At 42.9% G+C, this 23,976-nt stretch overlaps 1 protein-coding gene and 1 long non-coding RNA gene across 4 annotated transcripts in view; one reads left to right on the top strand and one right to left on the bottom strand.

Annotated features, from left to right (window-relative positions):
• Positions 1-236: 236 nt before the first annotated feature.
• LOC120989292 lies at positions 237-18,761 on the bottom strand. The gene is made up of 3 exons (XR_005776248.1): positions 18,129-18,761; positions 464-469; positions 237-247 (listed from the first exon to the last, which is right to left on the bottom strand). It is a non-coding gene; the product is annotated as an uncharacterized LOC120989292 (long non-coding RNA).
• The window catches only part of HEMGN (hemogen), a 36,085-nt gene continuing 12,661 nt past the window's right edge, over positions 553-23,976 (top strand). The window contains exons 1-5 of one of the 3 annotated variants that reach the window (XM_040417294.1): positions 611-742; positions 7,835-7,888; positions 13,088-13,178; positions 15,950-16,290; positions 17,970-18,147. In XM_040417294.1, coding sequence (XP_040273228.1) covers positions 13,120-13,178; positions 15,950-16,290; positions 17,970-18,085 — 516 coding nt within the window. In that variant the 5' untranslated portion in view covers positions 611-742; positions 7,835-7,888; positions 13,088-13,119 and the 3' untranslated portion in view covers positions 18,086-18,147. Of the gene's footprint in view, positions 743-7,834; positions 7,889-13,087; positions 13,179-15,949; positions 16,291-17,969; positions 18,148-23,976 lie in introns of all 3 variants that reach the window. The other 2 variants (XM_040417291.1, XM_040417292.1) reach the window with 2 other exon arrangements.

Below are 23,976 nucleotides of genomic sequence, written 5' to 3'. Positions count from 1 at the left end.
TGATAAGGCCCTAACTGAGTATTTATGAGCTGAGCTCTCATTTCTTATAGTTAGTGTTGTATCATCAGGTAAGTATTGGTGTAGAAAGTATATGGAGACTTGGGCCTCCATCATCCACCTCTACCTCGACTTACCTGGTGACACAGCAACAATGGTTATATCTATAATTTAATTTTTATTCGATGCCGAGTGTCAGTTAAGTGAGTGCCTCTTCCAATGACACTGGTTGCACTGCCTTCCTTTAAAGCTGCCCAATGCTATTTAAAAATATAACTGATATATGACACTAAAATCTTACACTCAGATAATGAGTATGTTTAGAGTTTAGTAATCGTTAATGTAAACCTTTGACAGTACTTTTTAAAACTACTCAAAAACCCTCATATATCACATTTGTAAAGATAATTTCCATCATATTTAACCAGCATGTTGAACTATGGGCCAATAACCCAACCAGCCAGACACACACCTATTCAGCCTGTGATAAGGAATCATTATTGACCTTCTGTAATGGCCAGGACTGATAAGACACTTTGGGCGGGAAGGAAAGTTTGCAATTGACACTCCTTTTTTTCAAAATGCAATCTTATTTTGAAGTAACTGTGCAAAGCAATAAGGAACTCGCCTAGAGCAGCAGCCTCAATAGCAATGGGGGACTTTGAAAGGGACCATCATTATTCTGAGCTTTCTGGAACTTCTGCCCCAGAAAATGGGCATCATGAACAAAAGCAACAGAGTCCAGGTAAGATATGGTGCAGAATATATGCCATGCATGTGGCTTATGTGTTTGTATGGGTATGTGTTATTTCAGAAGACACCAAGGATGGTGTCACACACAGCTTATTGTGGTCGTTTGTGAATGCAGGTTTTTGAGCCAACAGAGGTTAAACAAGAATGAGAACTCTAAAGGAAGGGCTTAGACTTCTCCCTCCTGCCAGATCAACTTTAGGCTTTGGCTCAAAAAACTGCATTGAAAACTGCCACAAACAACTGTGTGTGACACCACCTTTTGGGAATGTGCACAGGACTGAAATACAGGTTGAAAAATCTGATTTATTTACTGTGGAATCCGTGGCAAGCTTGATGCAGATTTGCATCTACAACTGCTCAGGGTCTGCATTTGTATTAGCCCCATTTAATGGGACAGATCCATGTATGGTGAACCTGCGGCAGTTTATGCATGGAAACTGCATCAAGAAGTGACATGTGGTTTTCAAGTCCACGCAGAAAAAATCCATAGGAACTGCAATACGGATTCACACTGGAAACAAAGGGGCGCAGATTTCAAATAGAAACTCAAACACATATTAATAAATATGCATTTGGCAATAAATTAGTAAGAAACACTTATTTGTTGTACCATTAGTGTAAGTGAAATGCATATATATGCATTCTGGGTTTATATCATACCATGTATCTAATTTGTAATGGTATATTAGATATGCAGGACATTTTAAAATAGTAGTATATCATTTACCATAAGTGATATTAGAGTGTCTAACCCTTACACAACCCATGGCATAACAGTACATCAGGAGGGCTCGAGAAATATATTGAGCAGGGTCATCAGTTGATCCTGTTCCATACCGGAAAGGGGGGGGGGTCTGTTGGGACATGGATTGGATATAACTCTGATCCTGGTCACTTAACCTCTCATGTGCAGCAGTCAATAGTGACTTCAGCACCTGAATGGTTAGACATAGAAATGGGGCTCCCTCTGCCCTCGATGGGAGTCTCTGCTACGAAACTGCAGTTATCCTGTTTATAACATGGGGCCTCATGAAGGCTCCCAGGCCTGTCATAGAGAGCTGACTGTATAGCTGTGCCTGCAGCAAGGCCTGACACGCAGCTTGTAGAAAACCTATAGACAGCAATAGTATTCTATTGCAGTCTATGGGATAAGCGATCAGAAACTCACATATTTAAGTGCCCTAAAGGCACCAACAATTACAGTGAAAAGAGAACAGAAAAAAGTGTGTTTAAAAAAATTAAGAGAACACACAAAAATATGAAAAAATTCAAATCACCCCCTTTTCCAATTTTACACATAAAAATAAAAAATAAAAAAAACATAATAGGTATCATCATGTCCAAAAATGCCCAAACTATTAAAATATAAACATGTTTTTCATGCGTGGTGAATGCCAATAGTAGCAATAAAAATGACAGTTCTCCAAGCAAAAAACAAACACTCACGTAGCTCTCTAGACGAAAATATTAAAAATTTATGGGTCTATATGGTGATGCAAAAAATTATCATCTCATTCAAATTATTATCCATTAATCTCCCAAGTTACAATAGCACATAACTCTTTGGAAAACCAGTAATTGGTTTCAAAGCCTCAAAATGTCATCACAAGACAAGAGAAAATGATTTAAGATTTAAGAATAAATAAGCAGATAAGACAGATAAAGCAAATGCTTACATAGAAGAGTCAGGAATAGTTGCTGTAAAGCTGTAAAGAAAAGAATGCAAATGAGCTCTTAGTAAGCTCTGCCTCTAATGCCACCAGATGTAAGCATCTATCCTATAAGTCAATGTTCAACCCTTTAAATAAGCCTTGAGACATGACTTGGATAATAAATAAGCCAGCACCTCATCTGCAGACAGCTGTTTCAGGGTGATTGCCCCTCATCAGTGTAGAGAAGAGAGTACCGGCTTAACTGGGTGAGAGGCCCACGTCATTATTTGGGGGGTACTATCTCTCCTTAGGGAGAGCGCCTTAATCAGCGTGAGGAGGCTTATAGGCCATGCATGCTCCTCTGTCTGCAGATGAGGTGCTGGCTTATTTATTTTTCACGTCATGTCTCAAGGCCTAATTAAAGGGTTGAACATTGATAGGATAGCTGCCTTACATTTAGAGGAATTAGAGGCAGAGCTTGTTAAGAGCTCATTTGCATCCCTTTCTTCCCAGAATTCCAGAGGAGCATGTATAGCCTATAAGTCTACTCACACCGATTTAAGGCCCTCTCCCCAGGGAGAGATAATACCCCCCAAATGGAAGCTGTAAATCACTTTCTATGATGAGAATAGGAGCTTCTTCAGGAGCCTGTAGAGCACACAGGGCACCAGTATAATAAAATTGAGTCATCCTCACCTGACATTTAAAGGAGCAGTTCATCCTGGGAGAGACAGAGGGCAGTACAGGACATGTAGTACTGTACTATACTGTAAAGAGTAACCGCTACACAGCCAGTACAGATGTTTTACCAGAGAAATGGCCAGGATAATTGGTTGAATCTGAATCTGAGGCATTGTATGTTGAGTCTAGTGTCAACTTATGATGTTCAAGCTGTAGCAAATACAGTTGATCTATGACAGTGCATACAAACTCTACCAGTAGGTGGTGCTATTACAAACATAACCTCGATCATACCACCAATATGGCCAGCTTTCCAGAATTTCTCTTACTAATGAAATGCTGGTTGTTACACTGGGAAATAGCTGCAACAATGTGACTTTATGGCTTTTCATGTGATAATCATTGTTTATGTCCGTTGCTGCACATGTATATTTGTGCCTTATACCCAATTGAACTATAAAAAACTGAAACCAGTCATACACTCTTTATTTGTGCTTGTGTTCTTTTCAGCTCATTGTTATAGCTGTGGCTTCCTAAGGCTGCATTTACATGCTCCTAGGAGTAGCCAATTGTCAGGAAGGAAGCGTTCCTTTCCGACAGTCGGCTGCTCATCAGTGGAGGTGAAGAACTGCATTTCCATGCAGCGATCACCTCCACTGTATGAGGACGAGGGATGGCTATTGAGATCGTTCCTCCTCATACAATGCATTGTTTCTGGGCAGCAGATCAGTGTTTAGGCAGCACTATCTGCTGCCCAGAAACGATTATTTAGGTGCCTGCATGAACGACAGGATCACCCCATGAATGAGCGTTTTGCTTGTCCATCTGGTGATGTTTCTGTAAACGCCAATGTGCCTGTGTAAAGGTGCCGCCGGTCACCAGATGAACGAGCAAAATGCTTGTTCATCTGGTGATTACCAGGTGATTCACCTAAGTTATCGCCCTTTTATTGCCCCGTCTAAATCCACCTTAACACATTTATTGAAACGATATACATACAGTCCGGTTATATCTATATCATTGGCAGTGCACTCCAACACAAGATCCATGACAACAAAGTGTGGATTTGTTTGCCGCTAGCCTGTATACAGTATCTAAGAAGATAAGGGACATGGACACCAGTGGATGCCAGCAGCACGAATCGACCCTGCAGATAAGATTCTGTATGGTTTACATTTCTCAATGTACATGGAAATTTCAGTGCACAGCAAAAGGTGTTCTAGGAGATAGAATGGGCGTGTGACTGAACAAACTCACGTTTTTAACTAGTAGTCGGTGGAGGCTTTATCTATAAGGATACGTGCAACAACAATGCAGTAAAGTGTATAATTTGTGGGTGTACTTTGATAACGATGACCCCAAAACTACTGTATGTTACCATGCACAGTGCACATTCTTCAATACGTGATGAATGTGCAGTTGTTTCTTACTCCTGTTGCCAGGCATAATTAAATGGCTATCTGTCTTTGAATTATTATTTTTTATTAAGGGTCATTTACACGCGCTGATAGAGCACGCAGTTATCGGGAAGGAACCGTTCCTTCCAAATAACTGCCTGCTCATCGGTGGAGGTAAAGAGCTGCGTTTATTTGCAGCAATCTCCTCCACTTTACGGGGACGAGCTTTGGCTACTACTCGTACAGATTCTGTGCAGCACATTGCTGTTCACACAGCACATTCTACCAGAAACGATGATTTAGGCCCCCTTCACACGTCCGCAATTCTGTTCCGCATTTTGCAGAACGGAATTGCGGACCCATTCATTTCTATGGGGACAGACTGTGTCCCGCTTGGATCCGGAATTGCGGATCTGCACTCCTGGGTCCGCACTTCCGTTCCGCAAAAATATAGAACATGTCCTATTCTAAAGGCATTTTCTATATAGTTCTGGCAATGTGCGGATCCGCAAAATGCGGAAAGCACATTGTTAGTGTCCGTGTTTTGCGGATCCGCGCATCCGTGGATCCGCAAAACACATACGGATGTCTGAATGGAGCCTCAGGGTACGTCAATGTGGTCAGGCTTCTGCCTGCAGTTTCGGTAGCCAATATAAGGGGTGGATCGTAATAGGAGATTACGTATACAGGACAGATACGACTTCTCTACTTTTTATTCAGTCCAGGTTTTGACTTCCTAAACTGCATGCAGAAATCTGGCTGTGTGGCCATACCCTTAATGTGCTGCATGAAAGATCATTTCACTTACTGAACCAGCGTTTTGTTAGTTCATCAGTTGAACGGCAGCACATTTACATGGGCAGATTATCAGGAACGAGCTTTTATGGTAACCATTGTTCCAGATCATGTACGCGCCAATTGTGCGGTGTAAATCCACCATTACACTTTTAGAGCACCCCCCTTCCCATTCAGGCCTTGCATTAATTAGGCTAGGTCTATTTGTTGCGCGACAATTTTTATAATGGCAGTCTATGGTGTCGCACTGCAACATGCGACATGCTGCGACTGCGACGCAACAGTCGCAGAAAATCCATTCGAGATGGATTTTTCTGCGACTGTCGAGTCGCAGTCGCAGCATGTCGCATGTTGCAGTGCGACACCATGGACTGCCATTATAAAAATTGTCGCGCGATATTGGTGCAACAAAATGTTGCGCGACAAATGTTGCAGTGTAGTTGTGCCCTATCTGTCGTCGCGTAGACCTAGCTTTAGCCAGAGCAGAGTGTAGCTACATCTCTCTCTCTCTCTCAAGAGGACCCAACCCATTGTAGCCGTTTGATCTCAATGGACATTATGCAATGTTTAATTCCTTTGACTCCACATGATCCACATGATCAGCTTATTTTAGGGAAACCCATATAACAAAAAGAAATAGTCTGAAGCAGACAACCCTTTTTAATAGCCTAAAAAATGTGCTAGTGCACAATGTGCAGAGACTGACACACCAACAAAGTAAAAATAGCTGCTAGATACCCCACACGGTGCTGAAAGCAAAAGTCATCATCTATTCTCTTATCATTGATCTCTATGTGTCAAGTCCACATAGGCAAAGCCTTTAAACCGGCTGCAGTTCTAGATTAGACGATCAGCACTGGCATTACATCACTATCTTTTAGATATATTTAGATTGAACATTTAAAGGGAATGTGTCATCAGAAAATGACCTATTTAAAAAAAAAAAAAATTTTTGTAATAACAAATTAATGGTGATTATCCCATGTCACTATCTACGGCATATTAAAAAAAAAAAACTAAAAAACTAAAATCCTGCAAGGAAGCAAGCTGTTTAGGAGGCTACGGCACTCCAACCTCCTTAGAGCAACCAAGCACAGCACTTTACATTGTATAGTGGCCATACTGAGTATTGCACCACAGGCCCATTCACTTGAATGGGTTGAGCCGCAAATAGGCTATGTGACCAGTGAATGTGATTGGCCTAGGATGAGGCTGCGGTGCTTCAAACAGGAGGGAGTCGGACCCCTACTGATCAGATATTGATGGCCTATCCTGAGGATAGGTCATCAATATTGAACTCCCAGAACATCCCTTTAAATACCCTTTTACTCAAGTTCCATTTTTTGTATGTGAGGGAAGAAGGTTTCTGGCACAGGTTTCCGTTATACTGTACCAAACAGCAATGCCTCTACTCTATATCAGATACACCACTATGCCTAATAAAAAAAATGTCTGAAGTCTTTATTACTATTACAAGAGTGTTTTATGAATATGCTTGTTTAATGATATACACACATTTGGATGTTTAATATAGTACTAAATCTTTTTCGTATTTCATATATCCTTTAATGATAATTTTGCCTCCTCATTTTCAAATCCAGTAGAAAATTTTGTCTAAAAAATGTAAAATAACAACAAAATTTAAAATCTCATTCTTGCTGGTCTTCTTTCATCATTTTTTTCATCTAAACCCCAGCCAATTATGTGGACATACATAGTCTGGTCTTCATAGCATTACAAGTCCACTGTGAAATAGCAGGATGGTTATAGATGGATAGCTTATTTTAAAAAACAATGCCTGTATAGTATTCATTAACCAAAAGCAAACAATGATTTAAAGGGAACCTGTCACCAGGATTTTGTGTATAGAGCTGAGGACATGGGTTGCTAGATGGCCGCTAGCACATCCCCAATACCCAGTCCCCATAGCTCTGTGTGCTTTTATTGTGTAAAAAAAACAATTTGATACATATGCAAATTAACCTGAGATGAGTCCTGTCCCTGAGATGAGTCCTGTCCCTGAGATGAGTCCTGTCCCTGAGATGAGTCCTGTACGTGAGATGAGTCAGGGACAGGACTCATCTCAGGTTAATTTGCTTATGTATCAAATAGTTTTTTTTACACAATAAAAGCACACAGAGCTATGGGGACTGGGTATTGCGGATGTGCTAGCGGCCATCTAGCAACCCATGTCCTCAGCTCTATAAACAAAATCCCGGTGACAGGTTCCCTTTAAAAGAAAGGCTTAATAAGACCAATACTGGAACAACGTAATAAATACAAAATGTTCCATATAAACAGCTTAGTCATACTTGGTTAATGTAATACCAAAATAGAGGACTCTACTTTATAAATTGAATGTTAATGTTATCAGCGGCTGCACATACGTGGGGCACTGACATGGAGAGATGATTGGGCTCCTAGTTGTTAAAAACATTATTGCCCATTAAAGACTGTTTATAATATTTAATATTATAATACATTGTCAAGAAGCAAGACCACGGCATGGAGATTTTTGTGCTATTTTACATTTTTTAATGTGTGGACCTTTTCTTACAGGGGTTGAAAATGAGGATGTTTGCATGTTTTGGCAACTGTGAACCTTACAAAAAGGTAAGGATTGCTTTTGTAGAAGTACATGGCCATGATGGTATGATTATACACTGCCTGTCCAAAAAAAAAATCGCCACCAAAAAAAATAAGGTCACACACTCTAATATTTTGTTGGACCGCCTTTTGCTTTGATTTGCACAGATTCACTGTGGCATTGTTTCGATAAGCTTCTGCAATGTCACAAGATTTATTTCCATCCAGCGTTACATACATTTTTCACCAAGATCTTGCATTGATGATGGTAGAGTCTGACCGCTGCGCAAAGCCTTCTCCAGCACATCCCAAAGATTCTCAATGGGGTTAAGGTCTGGACACTGTGGGGGCCAATCCATGTGTGAAAATTATGTCTCATGCTCCCTGAACCACTCTGACAATTTGAGCACGATGAATCCTGGAATTGTCATCTTGGAATATGCCCGTGCCATCAGGGAAGAAAAAATCCATTGATGGAATAACCTGGTCACTCAGTATGTTCAGGTAGTCAGCTGACCTCATTCTTGGAGCACATACTGTTTCTGAACCTAAACCTGACCAACTGCAGCAACTCCAGATCATAGCACTGCCCCCACAGGCTTGTACAGTAGGCACTAGGCATGATGGGTGCATCACTTCATCTGCCTCTCTTCTTACCCTGATGTGCCCATCACTCTGGAACAGGGTAAATCTGGACTCATCAGACGACATGACCTTCTTCCATTGCTCCAGAGTCCAATCTTTAGGCTCCCTAGCAAATTGAAGCCTTTTTTCTGGTTTGCCTAATTTATTAGTGGTTTTCTTATGGCTACACAGCTGTTCAGTCCCAATCCCTTGAGTTCCCTTAGCATTGTGCGTGTGGAACTGCTCTTACTTTCACTATTAAACATAGCCCTGAGTTCTGCTGTTGTTTTTCTTCGATTTGATTTCACCAAACGTTTAAAGGGGTTATCCCACTTTGCATTTTCATACTTACCTGCTGCCTGCGCGCCGTTCACTTCCTGGATTCTGGCTGGGGGCAGGCTTCATCTTGATTGAAGTCTTCTCCCGGCCGGGCCGCGCGCTGGACTGAACGCGCACGCCGCCGCGCATGCGCCATGGTGACTTATTCCTGGCCAGTATAGTACAGAGCCGGCGTGCGCGTTAGCGGCTCTGTACTATTCTGGCCAGGAAGAAGTCACCATCGCGCATGCGCGGCGGCGTGCGCGTTCAGGACAGCGAGCGGCCCGGCCAGGAGAAAAGAAAAAGTCTTCTGCGCAAGCGCGGCCACCGGGATTCCGGAGAAGAGCGGTGGCCGTAACCAGGGGAGACCGAATGACAACAATGAGGTAAGTGGGGATTAATTTTCTCGTAAACGGTGGGAATGGGTTAATCAAATATATTTACAAAAATTATCACTGTCAAATCATTAACAGATTTAACAGTGATCATTATGATGGGATAACCCCTTAAAGTGATCGCCGATCACGATCATTCAGGATTTTTTTCCCGCCACATTTATTCCTCGAATACGATGGGTCCCCACTATCCTTCCAGTTTTTAATAATGCATTGGACAGTTCTAAACCCAATTTTAGTAGTTTCTGCAATCTCCTTAGATGTTTTCTCTGCTTGATGCATGCCAATGATTTGACCCTTCTCAAACAGACTAAGGCCCCTTTCACACGGGCGAGTATTCCGCACGGATGCAATGCGTGAGTTGAACGCATTGCACCCTCACTGAATCCTGACCCATTCATTTCTATGGGGCTGTGCACACGAGCGGTGATGTTCACGCATCACTTGTGCGTTGCGTGAAAATCGCAGCATGCTCCTCTTTGTGCGTTTTTCACGTAACGCAGGCCCCATAGAAATGAATGGGGTTGCGTGAAAATCGCTAGCATCCGCAAGCAAGTGCGGATGCGGTGCGATTTTCACGCACGGTTGCTAGGTGACGATCGGGATGGGGACCCGATCATTATAATTTCCTCTTATAACATGGTTATAAGGGAAAATAATAGCATTCTGAATACAGAATGCATAGTAAAATAGGGCTGGAGGGGTTAAAAAAAATAAATAAATAATTTAACTCACCTTAATCCACTTGTTCGCGCAGCCGGCAACTCTTCTGTCTTTAACTGTGAGCAATAGGACCTTTGATGACATCACTACGCTCATCACATGATCCATCACCATGGTGATGGATCATGTGATGGACCATGTGATGAACGCAGTGACGTCATCAAAGGTCCTATTGCTCACAGTTAAAGGGATTCTGTCACCAGTTTTTTACCCCCCCATTTAAAAATATGGTTATGTTCATGGAGCTCTAGCGATTCCTAATGTGGTCTTATAACCGAAATCTGTAGGCTCATTTTGTCTAAAAAACATTATAACTAACCTGTCATTCATCTCACAAAGGTGCCCAAGGGGATGCTCATGTCTTCCAGATGCCGCCCGCACCCGCCGCCGTTCGTGCCCAGCTCCTCCTTTGCTGTCATCAGCGCCACCTCAGAATCCTTTGCTACGCCTCCGGCTCTCCCTCACTCCCCCCTCCTTCTTCTCTAACATCCCGCGCGTGCGCACAGGCCTGTGCCTGATGCGCACTTGCGGACTTCTCAGTTCGGCTTCATGGAGCTAGGTGCGCATGCACCGGCACTTCGCTCAACCTCCCGATGACCTGAACACTGGCGCCAGCCTGTCAGAGGCCTGTGCGCACGCGGGATGTTAGAGAAGAAGGAGGGGGGAGTGAGGGAGAGCCGGAGGCGTAGCAAAGGATTCTGAGGCGGCGCTGATGACGGCAAAGGAGGAGCTGGGCACGAGCGGCGGGTGCGGGCGGCATCTGGAAGACATGAGCATCCCCTTGGGCACCTTTGTGAGATGAATGACAGGTTAGTTATAACGTTTTTTAGACAAAATGAGCCTACAGATTTCGGTTATAAGACCACATTAGGAATCGCTAGAGCTCCATGAACATAACAATATTTTTAAATGGGGGGGTAAAAAACTGGTGACAGAATCCCTTTAAAGACAGAAGAGATGCCGGCTGCGCGAACAAGTGGATTAAGGTGAGTTAAATTTTTATTTTATTTTTTTTAACCCCTCCAGCCCTATTGTACTATGCATTCTGTATTCAGAATGCTATTAATTTCCCTTATAACCATGGTATAAGGGGAAATAATACAATCTACACTACAACTAACCCAAACCTGAACTTCTGCAAAGAAGTTCGAGCCTGGGTACCACAGTCGGTTTTTTATCACGCGCGTGCAAAACACATTGCACTCGTGCGATAAAAACTGAACATCGGAACGCAATCGCAGTCAAAACTGACTGCAATTGCGTTCCTACTCGCGCGGGTTTGCCGCAATGCATCGGGACGCATCCGGACCTAATCCGGACACGCCCGTGTGAAAGAGGCCTAACATCTTTTCCACGACCACGAGATGTGTATTTCGACATGGTTGTTTAAGAAATGAGAAGCAACTCATTACACCAGTTGGGGTTAAATAACTTATTGCCAGCTAAAAGATAATCGCCCATGCAGTAATTATCCAATAGGAGGCTCATAACTATTTGCTTAGTTAAATCCAGGTGGTGACTTTTTTTGGGACAGGCAGTGTATATACACATAACTCCAGCAAGGCCATGGGCTGGATTACTTTACAAAGAATACACTTTTATACTCCTCCTTGAATTGTGAGTTTTCTTATTATTATTGACATTTCATTCATGCATCATACATTGTACAGATTACAGATCAGACTAAAAACTGACTTCTCTGTTATTCTCCTATAATTTTAAGCCCAATTTACAACTCCTAATTTACAATACCTCAAAAACAGTAGTTTCCAAAAATGATCACAAGTAGATAGCACAGATATATGAATAAGGCTACTTTCACACTGGCGTTTTGGCTTTCCGTTTGTGAGATCCGTTCAGGGCTCTCACAAGCGGCCCAAAACGGATCAGTTTTGCCTTAATGCATTCTGAATGGATAAGGATCCGCCCAGAATGCATCAGTTTGGCTCCGTTCCGCCTCCATTCCGCTCTGGAGGCGGACACCAAAACGCTGTTTTCAGCGTTTTGGTGTCCGCCTGACGATGCGGAGGCAAACGGATCCGTCCTGACTTACAATGTAAGTCAATGGGGACGGATCTGTATTCACTGACGCAATATGGCACAATAGAAAACGGATCCGTCCCCCACTGACTTTCAATAATGTTCAAGACGTTTTGGCAATGTTAAAGATAATACAAACTGATCCGGTCTGAACGGATGCATGCGGTTGTATTATCGGTGCGGATCCGTCTGTGCAGATCCATGACGGATCCGCATCAAAGGCGAGTGTGAAAGTAGCCTAACTTGGAATGAACAAGTACAAAAAGTACATGTCAATGGACAGCTCATGATATAAGCACCTCCCAAGTCAACTATAGTTCCAACCAGTTGATGTTGACGATCACATATCTTAATGTAACCCTCCGGTTGAAACTAAATTCACATTCAGGCAGGAATGAAAAGAGCATTTACCTGGTGCCTTCCTTTTCATATTTGCTGCTAAAGATCTGCCTATTTTCAAGCTCCTCTTCTGCCATTGAAGATGGCTGCACCACTTCTCAGACTACCTGATACCTACCGTGCATCTTGTAGTGAAAGCTATTTCCCGCTGCCCTCAGATTGACCAGTATTGCTCACGTGAACAGTGTTGACCAATCCAAGAGCAGAGCTGGACAAGCAGGAACTGCATTGGACTACCAAATAATCAGGTAGTCTCAGAAGTGGTGCAGCTATCTTGGATGACAGAAGAGGAGCCTGGGAATCAACGGATCTGCAGCTGAAAAGGAGAGCCGGACAATCATTTTAATACCTGAAGTTCATAACAAATGATGCAGTTGTGACCTATGCTATAGTGGTCCGGCGTTCTGCCTCTCTCCCTCTAGTGCAGGGTTTCTCAAGTCCGATCCTCGGGACCCACCTACCGGTCAGGATTTGAGAATATCCCACAGAATGAATACCTGTGGTAAGTCCTGAGGCATGGAGACTAATTATATCACCTGCTCAATACTAAGGAAATCCTGAAAACATGACTGGTAGGTGGGTCCCGAGGACCGGAGTTGAGAAACCCTGCTCTAGTGCAAAGCAATTTCATCTCACAAACTGTCATAGTGATAAAAGCACTAGGGCTACATTCAGCAAAATTATGTTACTGGTACATAAAATCAAATATTCTTTCTACTTTTTTCAGTGCCCATAACAAGACGTTTAAGAGATCGAGAAATGTTGAAAAGGAAGAAAGAAGAGGCTCAAGAAAAACACACTTACCAGTGGGTTTTTGGGTAAATTTTCAGGGGAAATTCTTAATACTTGATGCTTTAAAGGGACACTGACAGGCCCTATAAACATATTTAGTTATTCCTATGCAGTCATAGATCTATTAAAGTGTATTCCAATGATATAAGAGTACCCCCTGTCCGCATTGTAAAGCATGTAAAAACAACTTTATATTCATCTGTCAATCACATTCCTTTGTGCCCATGGGGCGTTTTTTCTCCGACCTTTGTGCCCAGCCGCGCCCCAACTGTCGATTCCTACCGCCGCCCAGCTCATTATTATTCACTGCGCTGGGCGGCTCTTACATTCCCCGATCCTTTCAGATCCCGCGCAATGAGGGTGGAGAGAAGAGTTTCTTGGCCGGCGCATTAACTATCAGAATTTCGGATGACATCAGCACTCTGAAGCGCTGGATACGAGTGCCTTGGAGGAGAGATCCGGCGCAGGCGCAGCAGGAGACAGAGCAGCTGCATAGAAGAAAACGGGACGCAGGCGCATTCAATTTCAGGCTTGGGAGGGTGCTACAGGTATGCGCAGATGGTCCGATTGAGGCCGATGCCCATAAGTCTCTATCGGGCATGCGCGGGATCTGACAGGATCGGGGAATGTAAGAGCCGCCCAGCGCAGTGAATAATAATGAGCTGGGCGGCGGTAGGAATCGACAGTTGGGGCGCGGCTGGGCACAAAGGTAGGAGAAAAAAAGCCCCATGGGCAAAGAGGAATGTGATTGACAGATGAATATAAAGTTGTTTTTACATGCTTTACAATGCGGACAGGGGGTACTCTTATATCATTGGAATACACTTTAATAGATCTATGACTGCATAGGAATAACTAAATATGTTTATAGGGCCTGTCAGTGTCCCTTTAAATTAATATTGAAGCTGCTATTTTTCATAGTGGTGAAGATATCAAGTGGGTAGTCTTATCTAGATAGACCCTTTTTACATGAATGCAGGCACATCGATGAGAAGCCTAGCTTCAGAGAACCAGTTGATCGCTCCATCTGGCTGTACATGAATGAACAGATATCTGGCCAACCATGCAATACATGGATCAGCTGGATCTGCACTCATTGTTAGAGTATTGGGACACTCTTTTATGATGTTTATATGTACTATTAAATGTGCTCTAAATGCATAATATAGTATATGTTGCATTCAGTCCACAGGCATGGATTTTAAGGATTATAGCTACAGTCAATGGCCATGATTCTGTATCTCAGTATATTCATGCATAAGAAAGCTTGTGGAAATACAGACTTTGTTTTGGTTACTGCAAATCAGGATGGAATTCTTGAAGCTGTACATTGAGATTGTAAATATATAACTATCAGTAATCCTAGCCATTTAACCCCTAGATGCTATGGTCAATAGCAACTGCTGCATCTGAGTGGTTAAAAAGAGAGAGAGTGCAGCCTCTATCCTCCAAATGTCCTCCTGCAACGTAATTGTGGAGTTCTGGCCTTCTGTCATGGCAGCGGGAGACCTTGTGAAGGCCCCCTATACCAGCCATGTTAAGACTCCTATAGCATCCAGCCTCTGGCAGGATGTAATAGAATGCAGGTAAATTCACCATTCACTTCTGTACATGTGATCTCATGTTCAAGTCCCCTAAAAAAAGGTAAAGAAGTTTAGTGTATAATGAACTTTATACTATAGGGTCATTGCCAGAATTTGTTTTTTTGATCATCTGACCTCTGAAAAAATGGAATAAAAATCAACAAAAGTTGAATGTACTCCATAATTATACCAATAACAACTACAACTCACCCTTCAAAACAATAAGCTCTCACATTCCTCAGTGAATGGAAAGGCAAAAAAATGATGCGTGTTAGAATATGGCACCACAATGCAATTTTAGTTTTTTTTTTTGTTGTTGTAGTAAAACAAAAGAAAAACCATAAACCTTGTATATTGCTGTAATAGTACCAACCAGCAGAATAAGATCATCTCATTTTTACCACCCAGTGGTAAGAAAACAGAGGCTGAATTGTGTTTAGTTTTTTTTTTTTTCACTTAAAATCTTTATTTTTTTTACAGTTTTAACTTATACCTCAGAAAACAAGCACTCATAGGTCAACAATAAAATAATAAAATATATGACCTTTGAAAGATGTCAAGGAAAAATTGGCCAATTGTTTTCGGAAGTCAGCCTGGTCCTGAAGGGGCCTTTGAGGGTTATTTACTAAAGGATGGTGTTTCACAAACCATTGGTTTAAGATGCAGCCAATTTCTTAAGCAGCACAATCCTCTTAATAATTTAGTTGCATCTGTGATATCTATGGCACAAATTATAGTAAATGCTTCAGTTTGCAGTGGCCCATCCATTCCGTCCCTTCCATTAAGCTTTGCACACTTTTGAAGAAAGTAGTGAGAATGGCATAAAAACTGAAAAAGTTGCACATTTTTGTGTAAAATGTTGATTACTAAAAATAGTTTAGTACATGACCTCCTTGTTTCTGCACATGGATAGATGACATTCTATAGTACAATGCTACCACTAGAAGGAGCAAACTGAATACGAAGTTATGCATCTTGTATCAAAGTCTTTAAGGCTGTATAAATCCATAAACAAAATTTACTCTGTGTTGTATATTGGGTAACATTTCATATTAGCCATGATTAGAAATTATTTAATACCAAGTAATACATTTTCTAAGAATAGATAAAGTAGCCGTTATTATGACATTATGTATTTCCATTTTAGCCTGAGATTTTTTTGCAAAAATGATTAAAAACAATATATATTTTAGAAATACTTTTGATTTTTTTAGGGAACAGAGCAGCAGCAAACGACAAAGGAAGACCAAAGGAACTGGACATGGGAGAAGAAAGCAAGTCAAGGAACCTGAGCCAGAACCTGAACCAGAACATGAGTCGGATGAAGTCCAACATGCTCCACAACAAGAAGAGCAACACCATGAAACTGAGGGTGAAAAAAAAATTGAGTTATTATCTGATGTACCACAAGAGCATTTTGAGCCAGAACAAGAAACTCTGCTGCATCATGAAGATTTGCCAACTGCGACTGAAGGAGAGACTGCTGATGTGACTCTTCTAATACATGAAGATGCTGATGGACACTTACCACAAGAGGCTTCCCCTTTGCTAGAAGGTAATACTTTGGTGGATAAACACCTTTCTCTAACAAGAATGAGTGCTCCGGCTCCTGCCGTTTCAGTAGCTCCCATTGCGGTGTAGCACAACAAGCTATGCTGTTTCTGAGTTGAGGAATCTGCACATCTTGTTGTGCTACACTGTTTCCGTAGTTCTTGTGCTCCGCAATGGTACTGAAACATGGAGCATCGGAGCACTCTGCAGTTTCCCGGCCGGCTGGTGGTCGTGACTGTGTCTGAACTCACTTTAGTAACAGCAAGATGACACAACCCCTTTAAGACAGGAATACTGGATTGTGTGCACTATTAGGGACAATGTGTGATGACTATATGACAAGTTAGCATTACCGTATATGCCGGCGTATAAGACGACTTTCTAACACAAAAAATTTCTAACACTAAAAATTATTTTCGGGGGTCGTCTTATACGCCGGGTATACTCAGATCCGATGGTATATTCTAACCCCCAGGCGTTCCCATGGTGACGGGGACGCTTGCCTGGGTGTTAGAATATACAGGGCCCCACCGCTCACTACATTTATTAACTGTAATCTGTAACTTTAACTTTAAATGAGCGCTCATGTCTTTACTATTGTACCTTACTCTCAGCTCTGCTAACAGGCAGTGCGGGCGGCGTTCACTCACTGACGTCTGACGTTACGTGCCTGCTTTTTCCACTAGGCGGCGCAGGCGCGTGACGTCAGTGAGTGAGCGCCGCCCGCACTGCCTATTACCAGAGCTGAGAGTAAGGTACAATAGTAAAGACATGAGCGCTCATTTAAAGTTAAAGTTTACAGATTACAGTTAATAAATGTATACTCCTCTGGGCGTTGGGGAGGGGGATCTGTGGATGGCACTGTCATGGGAGGGAGATCTGTGGATGGCAGTGTTTAGGGGGGGATCTGTGGATGGCACTATTTGGAGGGGGGTCTGTGGATGGCACTGTTATGGGGAGGGGGATCTGTGGATGGCACTGTCATGGGGGGATCTGTGGATGACACTGTTATGGGGAGGGGGATCTGTGGATGGCACTGTCATGGGGGGATCTGTGGATGGCACTGTTATGGGGAGGGAGATCTGTGGATGGCACTGTCATGGGGGTGATCTGTGGATGACACTGTTATGGGTAGGGAGATCTGTGGATGGCACTGTTTAGGGGGGGATCTGTGGATGGCACTGTTTAGGGGGGATCTGTGGATGGCACTGTCATGGGGTGGATCTGTGGATGACACATATAGCATAAGATGCTATATAATGTCATCCATAGATCCCCCCCATAGCAGTGTCATCCACTGATCCCCCTCCCCATAACAGTGCCATCCACAGATCCCAGTCAGTTCCCTGGACTGGAGAAGATCGTCTTGAAGACAGGGAGGGCTGGGCATTCAGGGGTAGTCTTATACGGCGAGTATAGCCCGAACCCTATATTTTAAATGGAAAAGTTGGGGGTCGTCTTATACGCCCAGTCGTCTTATACGCCGACATATACGGTATATAAGTAACGGGAAATAAATGAACACAATATACAGTGGTCACCAAGAAGTTCAGGAATATTGTAATGATGAATTAATACTTAAATAGGAGTCTTCTAGATCTATATGTGATATTACAAGATTCATCATGCACATGTCTTAAGCTTTACTAGTCCCATGTATTACTACCTACTTTTTATTTGCAGATAAAGAAGAGGTAGCAGAGTCTGATCCAGTACCAGTTACAGAAGCACCGGAGGTTCTTGCCTTTCCTTTCGAACAAGAACAAGTCGAGCATCAGTACTACACACCACTGCTTTAACTTCTTACTATTATCCAGTTTCCTATATTATAAAAATGTTAACTGAGGGATTTAATTTTTTTGTCCATATAGTACAGAATAGGCCATTATTAAAGAATAAGAAAGAGTCTCTTGTGTTTGACTTGTGTATACCTATTTTATTTGATGTGTGATTTGTGGATTGGCAGCCATCTTGATTTCTTCTCCCCTCAGATATGGTTTTCCTAAAGAATCCTATATTTGCCATCATGCCTGGCTTTGCAGAGACAGATTGGACCTGTGTCTGACCACACTGCACGGATTTGTGTCTTCTGAGGGCAGCCATGATAGATTAGTGACACAGAGCTGCTGTCCCCTCACACTGCAGGGTCTCCATATTCTCCTATGTGATGCAGCTTCAGCCTGTCTTCCCTCTCTGCCCTGTCATCTATCTCCTGTCAGCTCCTACATGCAGGAGACCAGTGTGAAGCTACATGCCATAGAACTACACTGTAAGTCAGCACACACACATAATACAGACAGTGTGAGTCAGTAGGTTTATATAACTGCGGCTAATCAAGATGTACACTTACCTACTACATATCTCACTCCTGGTCCTTTAGTTAGGGGAAACATTATATATAAAACAGAATACAGGGATATACAGAGGAACATGGATTATGGGGAGGGGCCTGAGAACTGCCAGGAGGGGTATGATTGGTGATGATGTCATCTGCTAGTTTACAGGAAGTCAGCCACAGGGAAGAGACTGAGTTCCTGTTTACACATTAGGCTGCGTTAGGTGCGGATCCGTCTGGTATCTGCACAGAGTGCACCGATATTGCAAATGCTTGTATCCGTTCAGAACGGATCAGTTTGCATTATTCTTTTAAAAAAAGTCTAAGTCAAAACGGATTTTCAATTGCACCATATTGTGTCATTGAAAACGGATCCGTCCTGGCACATAATGTAAGTCAATGGGGACGGATCCGTTTTCAATGACACAATATGGTGCAATTGAAAATTGATCCGTCCCCCATTGACTTTCAATGTAAGTCAGGACGGATCCGTTTTGACTTAGACTTTTTTTTAAAAGAATAATGCAAACTGATCCGTTCTGAACGGATACAAGCATTTGCAATATCGGTGCACTCTGTGCAGATACCAGACGGATCCGTTTGGCCCCGCATCGTCAGGCGGACACCAAAACGCTGCTTGCTGCTTCCCGAGCGGAATGGAGGCGGAACGGAGCCAAACTGATGCATTCTGAACGGATCCTTATCCATTCAGAATGCATTGGGGCTGAACTGATCCGTTTTGGGCGGACCCAGAAACGGCAGTGTGAAAATAGCCTTAGAGCAAGGTGTCAGACTTGAGATCACATGACCAGGTTCCCCTTATTAAAAGGTTCAAAATGTATCTATGTTAAGGTGTAAAAAATTACACTGCTAGAATATTGGTGGTGAGTTAGTAATATCTGTAAAATAAAATAAAAAAATTGGTGTGCTTCTTTACAGGATCCGTGAAGTCTGTAATCTGTAAAATACCACTTCCTGTGACTTACATTTAGAACATAGATTTATGTTTATATGAAACATTTATTGTACAATTATTTTTTTCTTTTCTTATTTTTTCTTTTCTGAGTAAAATATGTACTTCACATTTATAAAATGAGATAAATAACCAGTTCCAAAAAAAGAAAATAATGTAATTATTTACATTAAAACCAATATATTCTTATGTCCTTTCAATTTTCCATTTATTCCAAAATTCTAACAGACATTTAAAGTGTTTCTACTCGAACAATTGCCTAAGGCTACTTTCACACTAGCGTTTTAATTTTACGGTATTGAGATCCGTCATAGGGGCTCAATACCGGAAAAAAACGCTTCAGTTTTGTCCCCATTCATTGTCAATGGGAACAAAACTGAAATGAACAGAACGGAATGCTCCAAAATGCATTCCGTTTCATTTAGTTGCGTTCCCATACCGGAGAGCAAACCGCAACATGTTGTAGTTTGCTTTCCATCCTGGGATGCGGAGCAAGACGGATCCGGCACGGCCCCCAATGCAAGTCAATGGGGACGGATCCGTTTTTTCTGCCACAATAGAAAACGGATCCGTTCTTCATTGACTTTCAATGGAGTTCATGACGGATCTGTCTTGGGTATGTTAAAGATAATACAACCGGATCCATTCATAATGGATGCAGATGGTTGTATTATCAGTAACGGAAGCGTTTTTGGTGAACCCTGCCGGATCCAGCAAAAACGCTAGTGTGAAAGTAGCCTCATTTACGTGTAGGGGTTCTGTATGTAGTCCTTTTTAAAGGGGTTGTCCGGGCTTTTTATATTGATGACATACCCTTAAGATAGATCATCAATATCAGCTGTACGAGGAGACGGAGCAGTGCACACGTGCTGTTTCCCTTCTCTCCTGCTCACTGCTGTATGTCTATGGAACAGCAGAAGCAGACAGAAAGAGACAAGGGAGACGGCATGTACACACTACGCGTGCCGTCTCCTCAAACAGCTGATCGATGGGGGTGCCGGGTGTCAGACCGATCTGATATTGATGACCTATCTTGAGGATAGGTTATCAATAGAAAAAGCCCGGACAACCCCTTTAAAAAGGACTACATACAGAACCCGTACACGTAAATGAGGCTACTTTCACACTAGCGTTGACACTTCAGAATTCATCCTGCCGTTTTCAGGGGCGGACTGCCCCCTTCATCAGGACAATAGGTCTGTACGGTACAGACCTATTGTCCTGATGAAGGGGGCAGTCCGCCCCTGAAACGCGTAGACTTATACAAATAAAGACCCGCTTTATTTTACCTACTTGAGTCCTGTCTTCTGCAGCAGCGCCGCTTTATATAAGGTTCATTTTTTACCTCTATCTACTATTCTTGTTTCACTGATCTTGAGAGTTGACAGCAACAGATTCCAAATGCAAATAGCACACTTGAAATGAACTCTGAACCTTTTATCTGCTCATTGTAATTGGGATAATGAGGGAATAACACACACCTGGCCATGGAACAGCCGAGGAGCCAATTGTCCCATTACTTTTGGTCCCTTAACAAGTGGGAGGCACATATGCAAACTGTTGTAATTCCTACACCGTTCACCTGATTTGGATGTAAATACCCTCAAATTAAAGCTGACAGTCTGCAGTTAAAGCACATCTTGTTCGTTTCATTTCAAATCCATTGTGGTGGTGTATAGAGCCTAAAATGTTAGAATTGTGTCGATGTCCCAATATTTATAGACCTGACTGTATATATATTGTGACACAGTAAAGGGAGTTGTATGGGGAGGCAGGTATTGACACTTGTGGCCCGTTGCTAATGACGATCCCCAGCAAAAATGCATACAGTGGAGGATGCCCGCAGCGAACCACAAGTACCACAATAGACATCCTACACAAGATAGCAATTATGTGGATGTGATAATCAATATAACAATATAACAAAATAATAGCAAAGACAGGTGCATATATAGAGATGCCTGAACTCCAATTTAAATGTGCCTGTTTTCCATCCACAGGCTACATTTAGGTTCACCTGTGAGGCCTGGGACATACCAGCCAGTCTTGAGTGGGACTCGCAGACTCCTCCCTCCTCCCATTGCTAGCATGGTTACATGCTGGAGGTAACTGGTGAGTTGTTTGTGAGTCGGCCTCATGCTCCTGTAATTTGCCCACTGGCTCCTGGTATTGCCCACATGGCACAGGTAGGTGAGTGTTAGGTCCCGAGCAACTTGAGAAACCTTGGCGCGGTGCTCGGGCTCAGACATGTCCTCCTAGTAGGAGATGTTGGCTAATCTCTCAATTTTAAAATCAGTTTGAGGGTTTAGTAAGACCGCAGAGTGCTCCTGTCTTTGCTATTATTTTGTTATATTGTTATATTGATTATCACATCCACATAATTTCTATCTTGGGTAGGATGTCTATTTTGGTACTTGTGGTTCGCTGCGGGCATCTTCCAGTGTATGCATTTTTGCTGGGGATCGTATATATATGCACAACTGCATGTGCGTTTGAGCACTTCCTGCCTGTTTAATACCACGCCATTCTTTTCAGTTTGTAGATTTCCAAATCTGCAGCAAAATCCATGACAAATCTGAATGTAAATCTGCCCACCTGGACTTACCATTGTGTATATATATTTTTATTTTATGTGACTGGGGAGCTCATTTGTATTCCAGCCGAAGAGGCTCAGATTTCTACCTTAACAGCTAATCCACGGTTTATGGCCTTTGTTCACAGAGTGGTCACATATACACAAAAATTTTAATTCTATTGCTACAAAGGGTAAATAAGAATAAAACAATTCCTGAAGGCAATGAAGTTGGGAGACTAAAGTGGATGGAATGTGATCAACAATTGCATTTGCTCCAAACAGGGATTAAATTAAGAAGTCAAATGAAAATTCGGTTTTATCCATGATGAATTGCAACTATTAAGATAACACAAAACATGGCATTACTTGAAGACAGTGAATAACACAACTATGTAGTATACTAGAAAACCATCTAGAACTATAACTGATCCCCAACTCAACTTCCCAAAGCTGACAAGTGCACGGATGGACAGCATATCTGTCAAAAGTCTGCCAGTACTTCTACAGCTAAAGAAGGAGCAGCTATTTGAAGAGAATAGCTATTTCCCTCCATGAATGGCAGAGGGGCAAAATCGGAAAATGTTACCCGATTTGACTTCCATAGCCCCTGGATACATTTTGCACAAAGTCCCCCTGAATCATGGAAGTTCAGCCCAGAGCCCTTCTTTCAAGCTAGGGATCCAAGACTTGCAGGGATGGTAGAAGGGGACTTGGGCTCCAAGAGGAGACCTCCAGCCTGTCTGTACCATCTTTCCTCCATGAATGGCAGAGGGGCAAAATCGGAAAATGTTACCCGATTTGACTTCCATAGCCCCTGGATACATTTTGCACAAAGTCCCCCTGAATCATGGAAGTTCAGCCCGGCGGGTCAAAGTCGGACCTTGTTACCCGATTTGACTTCCATAACCCCCGGATACATTTTGCTGGGCTGAACTTCCATGATTCAGGGGGACTTTGTGCAAAATGTATCCAGGGGCTATGGAAGTCAAATCGGGTAACATTTTCCGATTTTGCCCCTCGGCCATTCATGGAGGGAAGATGGTACAGACAGGCTGGAGGTCTCCTCTTGGAGCCCAAGTCACCTTCTACCATCCCTGCAAGTCTTGGATCCCTAGCTTGAAAGAAGGGCTCTGGGCTGAACTTCCATGATTCAGGGGGACTTTGTGCAAAATGTATCCAGGGGTTATGGAAGTCAAATCGGGTAACATTTTCCGATTTTGCCCCTCTGCCATTCATGGGGGGAAGATGGTACAGACAGGCTGGAGGTCTCCTCTTGGAGCCCAAGTCCCCTTCTACCATCCCTGCAAGTCTTGGATCCCTAGCTTGAAAGAAGGGCTCTGGGCTGAACTTCCATGATTCAGGGGGACTTTGTGCAAAATGTATCCAGGGGTTATGGAAGTCAAATCGGGTAACATTTTCAGATTTTGCCCCTCTGCCATTCATGGAGGGAAGGTGGTACAGACAAGCTGGAGGTCTCCTCTCGGAGCCCAAGTCCCCTTCTACCATCCCTGCAAGTCTGGGATCCCTAGCTCCAAGGGAAGCCGCTGGGCTGAACTTCCATGAATGAGGGGGACTTTGTGAAAAATGTATCCAGGGGTTATGGAAGTCAAATCGGGTAACATTTTCCGATTTTGCCCTTCTGTCATTCATGGAGGGAAGATGGTACAGACAGGCTGGAGGTCTCCTCTTGGAGCCCAAGTCCCCTTCTACCATCCCTGCAAGTCTGGGATCCCTACCTTGAAAGGGGGCCGCTGGGCTGAACTTCCATGATTCAGGGGGACTTTGTGCAAAATGTATCCGGGGGTTA

The sequence above is a fragment of the Bufo bufo genome, chromosome 2, assembly GCF_905171765.1.
Source record: "Bufo bufo chromosome 2, aBufBuf1.1, whole genome shotgun sequence".
Taxonomy (NCBI): domain Eukaryota; kingdom Metazoa; phylum Chordata; class Amphibia; order Anura; family Bufonidae; genus Bufo; species Bufo bufo.
This window is presented reverse-complemented; position numbering and strand designations above follow the sequence as displayed.